The sequence below is a fragment of the Oryctolagus cuniculus genome, chromosome 19 (assembly GCF_051225735.1).
Source record: "Oryctolagus cuniculus isolate XC-2025 breed Fujian yellow rabbit chromosome 19, ASM5122573v1, whole genome shotgun sequence".
In the NCBI taxonomy this organism is placed as follows: domain Eukaryota; kingdom Metazoa; phylum Chordata; class Mammalia; order Lagomorpha; family Leporidae; genus Oryctolagus; species Oryctolagus cuniculus.
This window is the reverse complement of record NC_142885.1, coordinates 44,366,192-44,381,020: the sequence shown is the minus strand read 5'-3', so window position 1 is coordinate 44,381,020 and position 14,829 is coordinate 44,366,192. Positions and strand designations below refer to the sequence as shown.

Sequence of the window (14,829 nt, the reverse complement as noted above, 5' to 3'; positions counted from 1 at the left end):
AGTGAATTAGAATTGGTCTTATTGATTAGTACAGTGAAGTTCATATACAGTTTTTTTGTCTATTTGTTCTTTAAGAGCTTTATTTTTTAATTTTTATGTTAGTTTTCCTCCCCCAACTCAATTTTTTATCTCTTTGTATCTCTGTGTATTTAATTTAAATATCTTTTCTTTTTCTCTTTTTCTTTTTATATTAGTAATATGAGTATAGTGAATAGAATTAGTCTGTAGTATAGTAAATGTAGTGTTACCTGTTAGTAGTATTAACATATTGACTTATTCATTTGTTTCTTTCTCATTGGATTGCCAGGTCACCGTAGGTGCTGTAGGAGACTAGCTAGTGTTACTCCCAGTACACTAGACACAAAGATACCCCCACAATGAGTGGTGACAGATCCTCACACACAGAGGAGGAGGTGTTCCGGGGATATGATGTCCTCAGAACCCTTGGCAAGGGCAGCTTCGGCAAGGTGAAGCTGGCCCGCCATATAGAGAGTGGGACCATGTTGGCTGTGAAGATCATTGCCAGAGGGCATGGGGATTCCTCCGAGTTCCCACAGGCAAGGGTAGAAGCAGAGATTATGAATTCTCTGCATCACCCTCACATTGTCAAGCTAATGCAGGTAGACTACACTGCAGAAAAAGCCTACCTGTTCATGGAATATATTAGCGTGGGGGACCTTGGAAAGTTAGTGGCAGTGCGCGGTCACCTGCAGGAACAAGAGGCGTGTTGGTACTTCAGTCAGACCCTAGAAGCTGTGGAACACTGCCATAAGCAGCACATTGTCCACAGAGATATAAAATTAGAAAATCTCCTTGTGGACAGAAACATGTGCATTAAACTAATTGACTTTGGCTTAAGCCAAAAGCTGAATGAAGGTCAACAACTCAGTTCATTGTGTGGCAGCCTTCAATACTGTGCCCCAGAAGAATTCTTAGGTAAGGAATTCAATGGGTACAAGGCAGACGTGTGGAGCCTGGGCGTGCTCCTATACACCATGGTGAAAGGGTGGCTGCCCTTTGAAGGGGAGAGCTTTGCCTGCCTGAAGGAAGTCATCCTGGCTGGCTCTTACCTAGTCCCCTCCTCTATAAGCGGGGAACTGGAGCAGCTGCTGGACTGGCTGATGACCTACGACCCTGCTGAGAGGCCCACAGTGGCAGATGCTATGGGCCACAAGTGGCTCAGCATGGAGCAGAAAGGGCCCAAACTGAGTGAGGACACAGCTGAACAGTCTGTGAGTTCAACCGAGGACGAGGACCTCAGTGACAGTGTGGAGAGCCTGAGCTCTCAGGAGGGCCTCAGAGAACAGGACGGCCCCCTGTGGGCCCAGCTAAAGGCTGACCTCAGAGGAGGAGGAAGCGAAATGTACATGGGGCTCCCAGGTCCTTCGCATGTTACTGAAGGTCCAAAATACCTCTCAGGCCTTCTCTTCCAGCTGGGCCGTGAGGAGGAGGATGGCTGCTTGTCCCCTGCTCTGAGCTGGGGGAAATCCCAGGAGGGCTTCCGTGGAGCAGCAAGACCTGAGCTCACTGAAGTGGAGCTTCTAGCATCTCCGGAGGATGCTGAGGCCCAAAACTACCTGGTGGATCTGGGCTTTCAGCTGAGCCATAAAGCAGCCTCACTGACACCCAGTCTCCAAGCCAGTGCCATGTCCCCAGTGCTGCCCGAAGGTGACCAGTCGTCAGGGCTAAATGCCTGCCACGGAGCCCGCAGGATGGACGGTTCCCCACCTGGCATGATGATGATCCACACTCCATGCCCAGTCCTCAGGTACAACAGCCCCGTGTCCTCTGTGTCCACTCTCAACACCAGCAGCAGTGAGGCCTGCAGGTCAGATAGTCCCCACCCTGTCATAAGGAGGAGGACCTACATTCCTGGGCCAGTCCTCAGCTACAACAGCTCCTTGTCCTCCATAGCCACCATCAGCATCACCAGCAGTGAGGCTGAGAAGACAGATGGTCCCCAACCTGGGATAAGGAGGAAGACCTACATTCCCTGGCCAGCCCTCCGGTACAACAGCCCCGTGTCCTCCATATCCACTCTCAGCTCCAGCAGCAGTGAGGACCACTTAGCAGACAGGAGCTGTTCCCAGGGAGTGGCAGAGAATGAGAGCCTCCCAGAAAACCAACAGGATGAGGAGGCAGGGACCTCACCTGCTAAAGCTGCCAAGAGCAAGGGCCGCCGGGGGGTCTGCAGGAGGATGGTGAACTGCCTTCTGCGGGTGTGTTGTATCCTGCCAGACCCAGAGGAAGACCTCTGAATTCAGTGGAGAAAGGTGGCCCTGTAGCTTCATTCACTGGAAATGCCCAAGAGGAAGTTATGATCCCTGGCTGGCAGGAGGGATTGTGGGGAGGCAGTAAGATATAACAGGCAGGGAGTGAAGGCAATGGGTCTCATAGGAGGAGCTAGGATCAGGTGTCAGACCAGACCACATCACAAGGTCCTGTGTCTCACGTGCTTAGCAGCTGATCAGGTGAGCATAACCTCATTTCAGTGGTCAGGTCAGTGCATTTCTCGGTTGTCACATGGTTCAAGTAGTCAGCAGAATAACATTTTTATTGGTTAGCCTCCATAACCATATGCTAGCCACCAGAAAAACAGACACCTGATATTGAAACGCTGTAGTGAATGTACCCACGTATAAGGACTTACTATAGAAGCTCCTTTAGAAGAGGCATAACATACTGGGGCACAGTGCCAGCCTCAGGGGCCTTTCTCTATCTGGATTCTGAGGACAGAGTCACACTGTGTGCATTCATCAGGACTTACCAAGAACCGTATGCATAAACATCTCCCTGATGCTATAAAAAGTAGAAAAAAGGAACAAAGAGACCAGGCCCTGGGACTTCCAAGAGCTGTACAAATCTTGCCTTCACTGGGCAAGTAACTCCCACATTCTGAGCCCTGGTTACTACTGAAAAAGTTTGGGAGTAGGCTCTGAAAAGTCCTTGTGACACAGTGAGGTCTGGAGTTTCTGGGATGACAAATCCAGCCATGTGCTTGCTCAGGGAAACCCTGCTTGGATGCATCCATCCCCAGGTACATGTGGAAGATAAGCCTGCCTTCTAGCATGAGTGTACTGGACTCTCAGGTTATACTCAAATAGTCTCCCATCCTGTTTTGGGATGTGTGCAGGGGCCACTGGCTGCTTGGGGGATGATTGGCAGCTGCTGGCCCCAGCTGCCCACTTAGGTATATGATGTCTGGGGTCACTGTCAAGTCCAGGCTAGTATTGGCAGCTATAATCAAATTGAGTAATTTTGGTCTGCATTGATAGATATTGGGTGGGGATTCTTTTACCTTTTAAATTATTCTAATAAAACAAAACACAAATGTTACTATTTTAACCCTTTTCAAGTATACAGTACAGTGGCATGAAGAGCATTCACAGGGTTGTGTGCACATCACCAACACTCCTCCACATGAAACACTCCCCATCCCCCTCCCCAGCCTCTGGCACCCCCAGGTCTACTCCTGTCTCAATGAATGGGACAACTCTATCTCAAGTATTATGCAGTATTTGCTCTCTCTTTAAAATGTCATTGTATTTGCTCTTTGAGAGGCAGAGAGACAGGCAGAGAGCTCCCATCAGCTGGTTCACTCCTTGCAGGCCTGTAATGGTGAGTACTGGACTAGGCTGAAGCCAGGAGTGGGAAATCAATTCAGGCCTCTCATGTGCATGGAATGAAGCCAATCACATGAGCCATCAGCTGCTACTTCCCTGTCTGCACCAGCAGAAAGTTGGAGTCAGGAGCCAGAGCTGAGAGTGAAACCCAGTAACTCTGACATGGTATGCAAGCATCTTAACTGCCTGCCCTTGGTGTTTGTCTTTCTGTGGCTGGCTTGTATTATCCAGTCCTCAGGATTCATGCTTGCAGTAGCAAGTGTCAGAATATCCTGCCTTTGAAAGGCTGAATAATACTCTGTAGTTCAGTTGGACCACATTGTTTTTCCACACTCATTTTCTTTGGATGGTCCCATGGGTTGTTTGCATATTGGAGTAATGTGAATAATGCTACTGTGAACATGGGTACAAATTACTCCTTGAGCCCCTGTCTTCAATTCTTTTATTATATATGTGCTTACATATTTGAAAGACACAGTGACTGAACGAGAGCTCTGCCTCACTCTCCACATGGTCACAACAGTGAAGGCAGGCCAGGATAAAGCCAGGAGCCCTGCACTCCATCTAGGTCTCCCATATAGTTGACAGAGGCCAAGGACTGGAGCCATAATCTGTTGCCTTCTCATGAGTGTTAGCAGGAAGCTGAGTTGAAAGCCTATTAGCCAAGACTGGAACCAGACACTCCAGTATGGGATGTGGACCTCCCAAGTGGCAGTTTAATTGGCTACACCACAACACCCACCCCCGTTTCCAATTCTTGGAGTCATATGCCTAGATATATATACACCTAGATGTATACATACCTAGATGGACTACTTGATAATTCCATGTTTAAAAATTTGGGTGGCAGTTCTCTTTTGTGGTGTAGCAGGTTAAGCCACCACTTGGAACACCCACACTCCATATTGGAGTCAGTTCATGTTCCAGCTGCTCTACTTCCAATCCAGCTCCCCACTAATGCATCTGGGAAAAGCATGAAGGTTGTCTCAAGTACTTGGGCCCCTGTCACCTACATGGGAAACTCAGAAGTTCCTGCCTCTGGCCTGGCCCAGCTTGTCTGTTCTGGTCATTCAGGAGGTGAAGCAGTAGATGGAGGAGTCTCTCTCTTGTCCCTGTCTCTGTCACTCTCCTCCCACTCCCTGCCACAGGCTTTGCCTTTCAAATCAATAAATCTTTTTTTTTGGTTATAAGGAAATACCTTATATTTATTTTTAATTTTAAAAAATATTAATTTGAAAGGCAAATGTACAGAGGCAAAAGCAGAGAGTGAAAGGGAGACTGAGAGAGAGAGAGAGAGAGAGGTATCTTCCATCTTCTGCTGCACTCCCCAAATGCTCACAACAGCCGTGGCTGGACCAGGCTGAAGCCCAGAACTTGGATCTCCATCCTGGTCCCTCAAGAGAATGAAAAGAACTCAAGTATTTGAGCCTTGACCTGCTGCCTTCCAGGGTGCACATGAGCAGAAAGATGGACTGGGGACCTTAACTTAGTCTAGAGTCCAGGCACTTGGATGTGGATGCAGACCTCCCAAGTAGTGTTTTAGCTGCTTGGCCCATTTGCCTGCCACAATGTTTAATTATTTGGTGAACTGCATCCCATAGCTTTCTGTTTTATGTTTGTTAGGAGCACATCCCAGGTCCTACAAACTCAAGGGTGGGGGGTTGAAAAAGTGATGGGACAAAGCATGTAGCCAGGTTCAGACCATGGAGCTGGAAGTCACTGAGCCCTTGCCCCATGCAGTTCTAGCCTACTTGTCCACCAAACAACCCTTCCTGGGACACGTCTCCTTTCCCTGTGATCTGAGGGTGAGAGGCCAAGTGAGTAGCCACTTAAAGACCTCATACACCAGCAACACTGGGAAAAGCAAGCTCTTCAGCTGGAGACCAGGACAGAAGGAGGTGCTGCCTCTCCCATTCCCCTCCCCCAGCTGTTTATGCTGCTGGCCACTCCCCACCTATGCTCATGCATGTGTGTTCTTTCTCCTTTTAATAAACGTCATCATTCTGGGCAGTGTATATGTGCCTGTACTTAGAATGCCTCTCTAAATAGAAGGTACAGCCCTGGAATACACATTCAGCCCCACTTTCTCCACTTCTTATGGGTGAGCCATCCAGGTGTCTCAGAAAGCCCAACAGGGAACTGAAAAAGCAACAGTGGTAAGTGGAATTTAATTTGTCCCTGTCTCAGCTGTACTAAGCTTTTACCTCCTTGTGAAAATTCAAAAGTGTCTCCCTCAGTCTCACTGCTCTTGATCTCAGGCAGATCTGTTTAGATGCAGTTGTGGGCACCTTGTTGCTAAGTTATAGCATTAGGGGATGAAAGGCGGCTATGAGATGTCTTAGTAAGGAGGATCTGGACAGAGAAACGGGAAGAGAGTGGGCCAGTTTGTGGCCTTGTGCCCAAATTCTTTGTTTCTAGTGTGTAGTATGTTTTTAAAATTTTAGATTCATTCTCGCTGCTGAAAAACCTGGAACTTGCATTTAGTTTCTACTGGATGCAATACACCTGGCTGAAAAGTTCTGTCTTAAGATTTTGAATCATGGTGCTTTCCTTATTAAGATGGGCAGATGGGCCAAACAACTCACCTTGTGCTAGCAAACTTCTCTTCATCTGACTGGAGTGGTCCTCAAAACAGGTGTGCAGTGCATATGTGCCACACCCCCTGTCAGCAGGCAGTACTTCCTAACATGGCAGGAGTTCCTCATCAGGAGCCGAGGGAGGGATTTTGCCAACCATGGAAGCCTCAAGTGTGGCTTCAGCTTTTCAGTGGAAGATGGAAATGGACCCCACTTGACCATGGTGGACCCCATAGCTAGGACAAGCCACGTACCTAGTCAGCAGCCCTACAATTTATCTTAGCTTTATGCTGGTTTTTGCTGCCCTGGAATACACAGCCAGGTATGGGTTTCAATGCTACCTGAGGTCACATGCTCTAGATATGCTGGTCTGAGCCCCAGAGAATGTCCAGGGCACAGAAGCTTCAGGGCTTACAAACTCTAGCAGCTGGTCTTCAGGCATAAGCTGTGTTGTTTTTACAACCCAGGAGCTTTTCCTCCTGGCATGAGAACAGTGCCCCACTAGAGATGGGTTTCTTGCAGAGATGACATCCCATAAGTTCATGTTGGGTGCTGGGAAAATGCCCCACTATACATGTGTTTGCTGCCAAGTGGGTTGGCACCATTGAGAAAGCAGCAGCACTCTTCACATGGCCAGATTATGTAAGGCATGTTCATTCAAACAATTTAATAGGGGCATTGAGTAATGAAGATGCCCTTAGATAAAGATCAACCCACAGGGGCCCTGGAGGCAGGCTGCTTAAAACTGAGAACCTCAAATTGGGGCATAAAAACATTGTAATGTATCCAATACAACTAGTACAAGGGATCTGAATCACATGTATAAGCATAACAGGGCTTGTGGAGAGCCATTATCACTTTCAGCTTCTCAGGTTCTACAGAAACTTCAGCTGTATATGATTCCTCATTCATCCCTGTGGACTCACTCCTAAGGGTACAGTTTTAAAAAACCTCTAGAAAATCAAGATACAAAGCGGTTTACTGACAGCAGTAGTTGCATGAAGGAGTTAAAAAGGCAGGTTATGCCATGGTGGGTCTTACTCAAGTGATAGAATCTCAGACATTGCCATCTAGCACTTGATTGAAAAAGGCCAAACTTACTGCTTTAACTAGAGCCTTGCAATGAGGAAGAGCTAATGAGTTAATATGTACGGGCTCCAGTTTGTTTTCCTTGAGTTCCATGCACATGGAGCAATTTGGAAAGGAAGAGCCCTCCTGACTGCAAAGAACTCTCCCATTAAATAAGGAGAAGAGATGTTAGCTCTCCTTCAGGAGCACTGGAGTCTTTAGAAAGTGGTTGTCATTCACTGCAGGGGACACAAGAAGACAGATAGCCATGCTATTCAGGGAAATGTGCTAGCAGATAAGGCAGCAAAAGTCACTGCTGCACAGCAGTTCTAGAAATAGCTTTACTACCTGAGCTTTTTGGTCACTAAATATCCTCACTACACTAGCCCTGTCATACAATGTTCTCCTCAACCAGGCTACATGAAGGATGCTAGTGGAGGTGGCCATTCAGTCATAAGTCCATGTGCTGAATGGAGGATTATTAATATATGACTCTCACTGTTTTGGAAGAGGAGGTTTAATGCCAGGAGTTACTTGGGTGTTTGGAGGGTAAAGGCTGCATACTGTCATAAAGACAATACCTCAGCATGTAGTGACTGCTTTAGGTTTTTCTCATCTCCATGCTCCTTGGAGACCTTAGTCATCATATAAACTCAAAAAGCTAGTCATATTCTTAAGATAATCTTGGCTAAGCTTTGCCAAGAGACCTCAGAAACATGGCTTAAATTCTTACCTATTGCCCTCAGGATCAAAGTGGCACCTAAGGCTGCCTGACTAAAATGCTATATAAAAAGGTCTTCTTCACCTCTGACACTCTCTTTGACTCAGGGATACAGGATCAGATAAAAGTTTATTATTAATCTTTTTCCTATACAAGAGGCTAATGGACTGTGGTAATAAAATTCTCACAGTGCCAGGTCCCAAAAGTCATGACAGCCTGTCCCCAGGAGACCAAGGCTTAAGAGACACTTGCAGAAAAGACTCTTCCTCTGATCAGTAGCAGCCTAATGAAAGGGGTCCTACCAGGTGCTACCCAGCACTCCTACTGAAGTCAAATTCAGGGCATCCCAAGCTGGGTACCTTTGTCAAGGATCTCAGTTCTACCTCTTTAGTCTTCACAGGTGCACACAGAGAACAAGTCTGCTCACTCTTGTGAATGCATTGAAGATCTCGAATACATCTTCAAAGGGCAAAAGGGTGAGTAAAATCTTTACTTTTTTCATATTGAACCTGCTACACTTAATAGCCCACATGTTTTACCTATCTTATTCTCTCAGGAGGCTGCTGTTGTGAGGAAAACTCCATAGTTCTTGTAGTATGATAGCAGTAGGTCCTGCTAGGCCATAGAGAACCATTTAAAAATCTGTTCATTGTGTGGGCCAAACTAGAGCCTACACTTCAGGCCAGATTTTACAGCAATTGCTTGAGTCCGTGGGTGCTCTAAGACAGTCATGGACAACTAGCTGGCCATAAAATGCATACTGGCAAAATTAGGAGCATGTGCAGTGATTAATGGAACTGCGGCATCTGCTCTAACAGTTATATATTCACTGAAAAGGATACTAGCAGTCTTTATGGCTATGCTAGATGGTTTTACAATCTGGGCAAAGACAATCTATCAATGCCCATGTTTTGGGAAACAGTGGAATATACTCCTCCTATCTTGAAGGGGATTCAACTTGAAATTTATCTTTTTTCCAATTATGCTCATCCTGATTGACAAACTTTTCTGTTTCAGAATTTGACAGCTTCTCAAAATGATGATGACCATGCGGGGCAACAGCGATTGGCCATGACAGATGAACATTTTCCAGCTCATGAGATGGATCGATTAGATAAGAAGAGGTTTCCGAACCCTGGATAGGTAGGGACAACGCCCCTGGCCAGCAGGAAGTAGCTACAGAAGGTGGATCATCATCCTTCAGCACCCCCTTAAGATTAAGGGTCGGAAATCTCTGCGGGGGGGATGAGATGGGATAAGGCAGGTAGCTAGGTTGGGGCCACAGAGCTGGAAGTCCCAAGTCAGAAGCCTTCGCCCCATGTAATTCTATCCTACTTGTCCAATAAACTGCCCCTTACTGGGTATGTTTCCTTCGGGGGGGCACATGCCATGTGAATAGCCACCACACTTCTACCTCAAAAGCAGCCAGCACTGGAAGAAGTGAGTCCTGCTCTTGGGAGACGGATGCTGAGGTGCTCTCTCCACTCCTCTCCCATCCGTTTTCTCCTTCTGGCCCACTCCCCACCCATGCTCACGTTTCCTTGCTTTATCATCCCTTAAATAAATGTTATCATTTCGTGTACTGTACATGTTTCTGTGTTTCAAATGCTTCTCTCAGTAGAAGGCAAGGATCTGGAATAAAATTAGACCCCACTTCAGGGTTAAGGTTCTATTTGCAACAGAAGGATCCCGTATCAGAGGGCCAGTTCAAGTCCTGGCTACACCACTTCCTATGCAGTTCCCTATTGAAGCACACTCTGGGAAGGTAGCAGGTGATGGCCAAAGAGCTTGGGCCCCTACCATGTGGGAAAGACAGATGGAATTCTGGGATCTTAGCTTCATCTTGGCCCAGCATCAGCAATTTTGTCTGTGTGGGGAGTGAACCAGTGAATGGAAAATGTGTTTGTGTGTGTGTGTGTGTTAGAGAGAGAGAGAGAATGAGGGAAAGAGAGAGAGAAAGACTCTGCCTTTCATATAAATAACAAATATTTAAAAAAAAAAACAGATTGTACCAGGAGGTGGGGATCAACAGTGGCTAAGAGCCTGTCTATACAATTCAGGCCATGAATGAACCTAGAATGTTCTGTGTGGCCCCTGAAACATGTAAACCATACAAGCAGGAACAAACTCTATGAACAAGGTGCCCTCCAATAGGTTTTCTGTCTAATTTAATGGGGATATTGAGGCTCACTGGTGAAGTGAGTTGACATTGGTAAGATGCTGCTACCAGTGAAGCAAAATTGAGAACCTGCGCCCATCTCACTCTAAACGCAGGCTTTTTCCTTTGCACCTCCCTTCTCTGATTCTCATTAGAGTGGTGTGAGAGACACACTTGGGGGTGGGCATTTGGCTTAGTGGTTAAGACACTGCTTGGGACATGCATGTCCCATATTGGAGTCCTCGGTTTGAATTCTGGTACTGCATCCAACCCTAGGTTCCTGCTGGTGCACACCCCGGCAAGCAGCAGATGATGCTCAACAACCTGGGAGACCCAGATGGAGTTCCAGCCTCCTGGGTGTTGCCTGCCATGGCCTGGATCTTACAGGCATTGGAGATTGAGCCAGCAGTTGGAAGATATCTATGTCTCCCTTTCTAATAATAATAATAAATGAGTAACATAATAAAAAGCCTAAACCCTGACACTGAGCAGGTGTTGGCAAAAGTTCATTCCTAGAATTTCAGCAAACAGTAACCACAGATACAGGCACTTGCACCTATGCTTACATTGTCATCTCTTCTCAAAACTGGCCTGGAGGCATCTGGGAAACGTCCCAGCTCAGTTAGTGGAGGAAATGAGCACCCAGCTGAGCCCAGAAAAGCCAGCTGGGTGGTTAAAGTGAAGGCAAAGACAGGATGTTGGAGCTGCCTCCTCCACTTCTGTCACATGTCATGTCACACATGGTGTGATCACACTGCCCTGCCAACTCCACAGGCCATTTAGGTTTACCTATGGGGCAGATGTTTAATTGGAGCTTAAGAAGCCCATGTCCCACTCTGGAGTGCTTGAGTAAAGTACTGCAATTGGCTCTTGACTCCAGATTCCTGCCAGTACACAGCCTGGGGACCAACAGTGATGGCTCAAGTGATTGGAGCCCTGAACAGAGATCTTGGCTCCTGGCTTTGGCTTGGCCGAGCCCTAGCCATGGTGGGTATTTGGAGAGTGAACCATCAGATGAAACCTTGCTGGCTCTCTGCTGTTCAAATAAATGTCTACATGCAAAATTTAAGTAAAAAATAAATTTTCCCATAATATTGCTAGTAGGCACTTGCTTTAACCCAGGAATACAGTAACAAGCAAGATGTGTTTAATTAGGGGCTTCTGTTGTGAAGCAGCAGGTTAAAGCACCACCTGTGATGCCAGCATCCCATGTCAGAGCACTGGCTCAAGTTTTGATGCTCTGTGTCTGATCCAGCTGGTGTGTATCTGGGAGAGCAGTGAGGTATGGCCTGAGTGCTTGGCTCCCTACCACCCACATGGGAGACCCCAGTGGAGTTCCTGGCTCCAGGCCTAGTTCAACCCTGTTTCAGCCATTTGAGGAGTGAACCAGCAAAAGGAAGATTCTCTCTCTCTCTCTCTCTCTCTCTCTTCATCCCTCCCTCCCTACCCCAATCCCTCTTTCTCCCTCTCCCTCCATTTTAAATAAATAATCTTTTTAAAAAAAAAAAGATTCAGTGATCCAACCATCATCCCCAGACATGCATGTTGATTGCTAAGCATTCACCACCACCAACAGCTAGTGGAGCTGTGTGATTTGGGAAGCTTGCAGCCTTGCAAAATAAGTCATCACCCCCACTTTACAGAGAGGGAAAAAGGACAGTCTGACACTTGCCATAGGTGAAATTGGTATAGAGAAAGCCCTACATCCAAGTTTAGCCTGATAAGGCTGCCAGATTTAGCCAAGAAAAAAACAGAAGTACCTGAAAAAATAACACCCAAATGCCCAGTTCCATTTGCATGCTAGGTAGTCATTGAATGACCCCTTAGTGTAATCATATCCCAAATGTTCCATGGAGTGCAATATATTTGTTAAAAGTTTTTTTTCCCATTCATCTGACATGTGAATTGATCTGAGTTGATCAGAAATGAAAATGCATCTAAATATTGCATAGAATGTTAAATAAACTCACAAATTATGCATTGGTCAACTGTTGAGAAAATTCATTTTGGAGTCCTGTATTTTCTTTTAAAAGATATTTTAAAGATCTATATATTTATTTGAAAGGCAGAGTGACAGCACAGGAGTGAGAGACAGAGATATGTTCCATCCATTGATAGATTCCTGAAATTCTCGCAACAGATGGGGCAGGGCCAGGCTAGAGCAGTGAGCCAGGGACTCATTCCAGGCCTCCCATGTGGGTGGCAGGAACCCAATTACTTGGGCCCTTGGCATTGCCTCCCAGGGTCTGCATTGGCAGGAAGCTGGAGTCAGGAGCAGAGCTGGGCATCAAACACAGGCACTCTGATGTGTAACAGAGGCAGGGAAACTCCACTTTTTGAATAAGTTATCCTTTCTTTTTTGAATTCCCTGTGGTACTGAGTAAAAAAAAATTCAATTGGGCATATTTGTGTGGTCTATTTGGGTTCTCTGTTCTGTTGTCTATGTCTGTCCTTTTTCCAGTGTCACAAACTCTTGATTACTGCATCTACATAGTGAGACTTGACACTGACTGCAGTGAATCTTTCCACTTTGCTCTTCCCACTATCCCAAGACTGTCTTAACTATCCATATGAATTTTAGAATAAGTTCACCAAGACCTACAAAAATCTTCCTGGGATAATGAAGGAATTGCATTAGAGTTATTAACTAATTTGGTGAAACCAGCACCTTTAGTATGTTTATCCTGTAATCCATAGGCACAGTATGGTTACCAGTTCTTTAGATGTACTTTGCCTTTTTAAATCAGTGTACAACATTATACATATTTTGTTAGTACTATACATAAGCATTTCATTTTCTCAGATTAGTTGAAAGTGGTATAGTTAATTTCAGGTTCTACATCTCGATTGTTAGTATTCAGAGAGAGAATCAATTTTTTTATGTTTTGTAGCTGGAAAACATGCTAGGGAGAGGGGGGGAGAGGCTCAGGCAGCATGGCCCTTTGCAGTAGGCCAGGCCCACACAGCTGGGACCACCTGTCCCCAAAGCATCATGACATGAAGAGAGCAAGTCCCACTCACCTGGACCTGAATCCATCCACATCTCCTGAACTTCCTTCTTGCCTAGAAAACAAAGTCCAGCTCAGCCAGTCACTTGACACAGGTGTGGCCTCTAACTGCTGTAGAATATGGAAGGAGCAGTGCTTAGCAATGATGACATCATGGAGCGCAGTCACAATGGCACCCTCCTAGATCAGCAGGTGTCAGGGTCAGGGTTCCCAACCCCCTGAGGAATCAGAATCCCCTAGCAGTGGGGCCTGTGGTCATCCTTGGATCAAGAGAAAAGGGCAGATGTGTGGGAGGTGTGTTATGGGCTCAGATGTCCCGGTGCCCTCTGTCACCTGCTGGACAAGGTCCCAGGTCCCTGCCACCCTCCATCCTCCTTTTCCTCCTCTACAATTATATTTTGACTTTTGAGCATTTGCATTTTGGATTAATATGAGTGCAATGGGTGCCCTCACAATTGGCATACAACTACCTGAGGTTCCCGTACTTTGTCCACCCTTGCAATGACCAGAACTGGGGACTCCCAGTGGCCACAACCTCCTGCCACATGGCAGGCTTACCCTAGCACTGCAGATTCAGGCTGTGCTTCTTGCCCTCCTCCTGGCTTCTCCTTGCTGCTGTAGTTGCTGTTGTGCCTCAGAGTCCAGAGACTAGGGGAGGGGTCAGACAGGCTGCCTGCCACCTTTCTGGGACCTTGAGCCAGCAGGGACCAGACTCTCTGCATGAGGGACAGGGACTCTGTCCTGGACACAGGCAAGAGGTTAAAGATTGAGTCGCTGTGACTTCACCACCAGCCCCTGACACTGGTGCTGACCACACAGAGGCTGACGGTGTCTGTAAGCATGTGGGACTCAGGAGCATCCACAATCCCTAGGGCTCCCAGATGAGGGACATCCATGTCTGGGGACACCTTCACTTCAGCACCACTAGGCCCCTTCCAGCTCCTCAGGTGGGCATGTTTACCTCTGGCTCCTGCAGGGACAGTGAATGCCTTGCAGGATTTGTGGAGCCTCCTGGGTCTTGCTGTGGCCAAGTTCCTCACTACTCTCCCTGTCCTGGGGCCCTGAGTTGTAATATCCCACTGGGGACAAGTGTGAGCCTGTGTGTGCACGTGCATGTGCACAAGCCCATGTGTGTTCCTAGCTCTGCAGGTTCCATTGCTGCTGTTGTATTCACCAGTCTCCTCACCACCCTTGTCTGGTCTCTCCTGGAGGTGAGGCTGGAGGGAGGCCAAGGGCATGGTCCTGTAAGGAAGCTGGGCTCTGGCTAGTGGAGGTGAGTGTGGTGTGGTGCTGGTTGTGATCTGTAGAGCAGGGATCCCCACCCTGCCCCAGACATCACCACATTCAGGGACTCCAAGGATGAACCACTTCCCAAGGTCTCAGGGCAGCTGGGTTACCAGGTGCTGCTGACCAGGCCATGGGTTGAGTAATAGAAGATGAGAACTGGGAGAACTCACTTGAGGGACATTGCTTCTGTCACTCAAGGGGTCATACGGGGGCACCTCCCATCTGTCATCCCCTCCTCTGCCATCCACCCTCATCATTGGAGACTAAACAGGAGGGAGTAGTGGTGGACATGTCCCTGCAGCCTGTCCTACCCTCCTGAGCCCCACAGGTTCCCACCCCCCGCTCCTTAACCCTGACTCATGCTGTGATAACCCCACACCATGGCCAG

At 47.2% G+C, this 14,829-nt stretch overlaps 1 protein-coding gene across 1 annotated transcript in view; it reads left to right on the top strand.

Annotated features, from left to right (window-relative positions):
* The window catches only part of LOC149120524 (uncharacterized), a 36,311-nt gene extending 26,736 nt beyond the window's left edge, over positions 1-9,575 (top strand). The window contains exons 2-3 of the mRNA XM_089321659.1: positions 8,380-8,464; positions 9,006-9,575. Of these exons, the coding sequence (XP_089177785.1) occupies positions 8,380-8,464; positions 9,006-9,028 (108 nt within the window). The 3' untranslated portion in view covers positions 9,029-9,575. The remainder of the gene's footprint in view (positions 1-8,379; positions 8,465-9,005) is intronic.
* Positions 9,576-14,829: the final 5,254 nt, after the last annotated feature.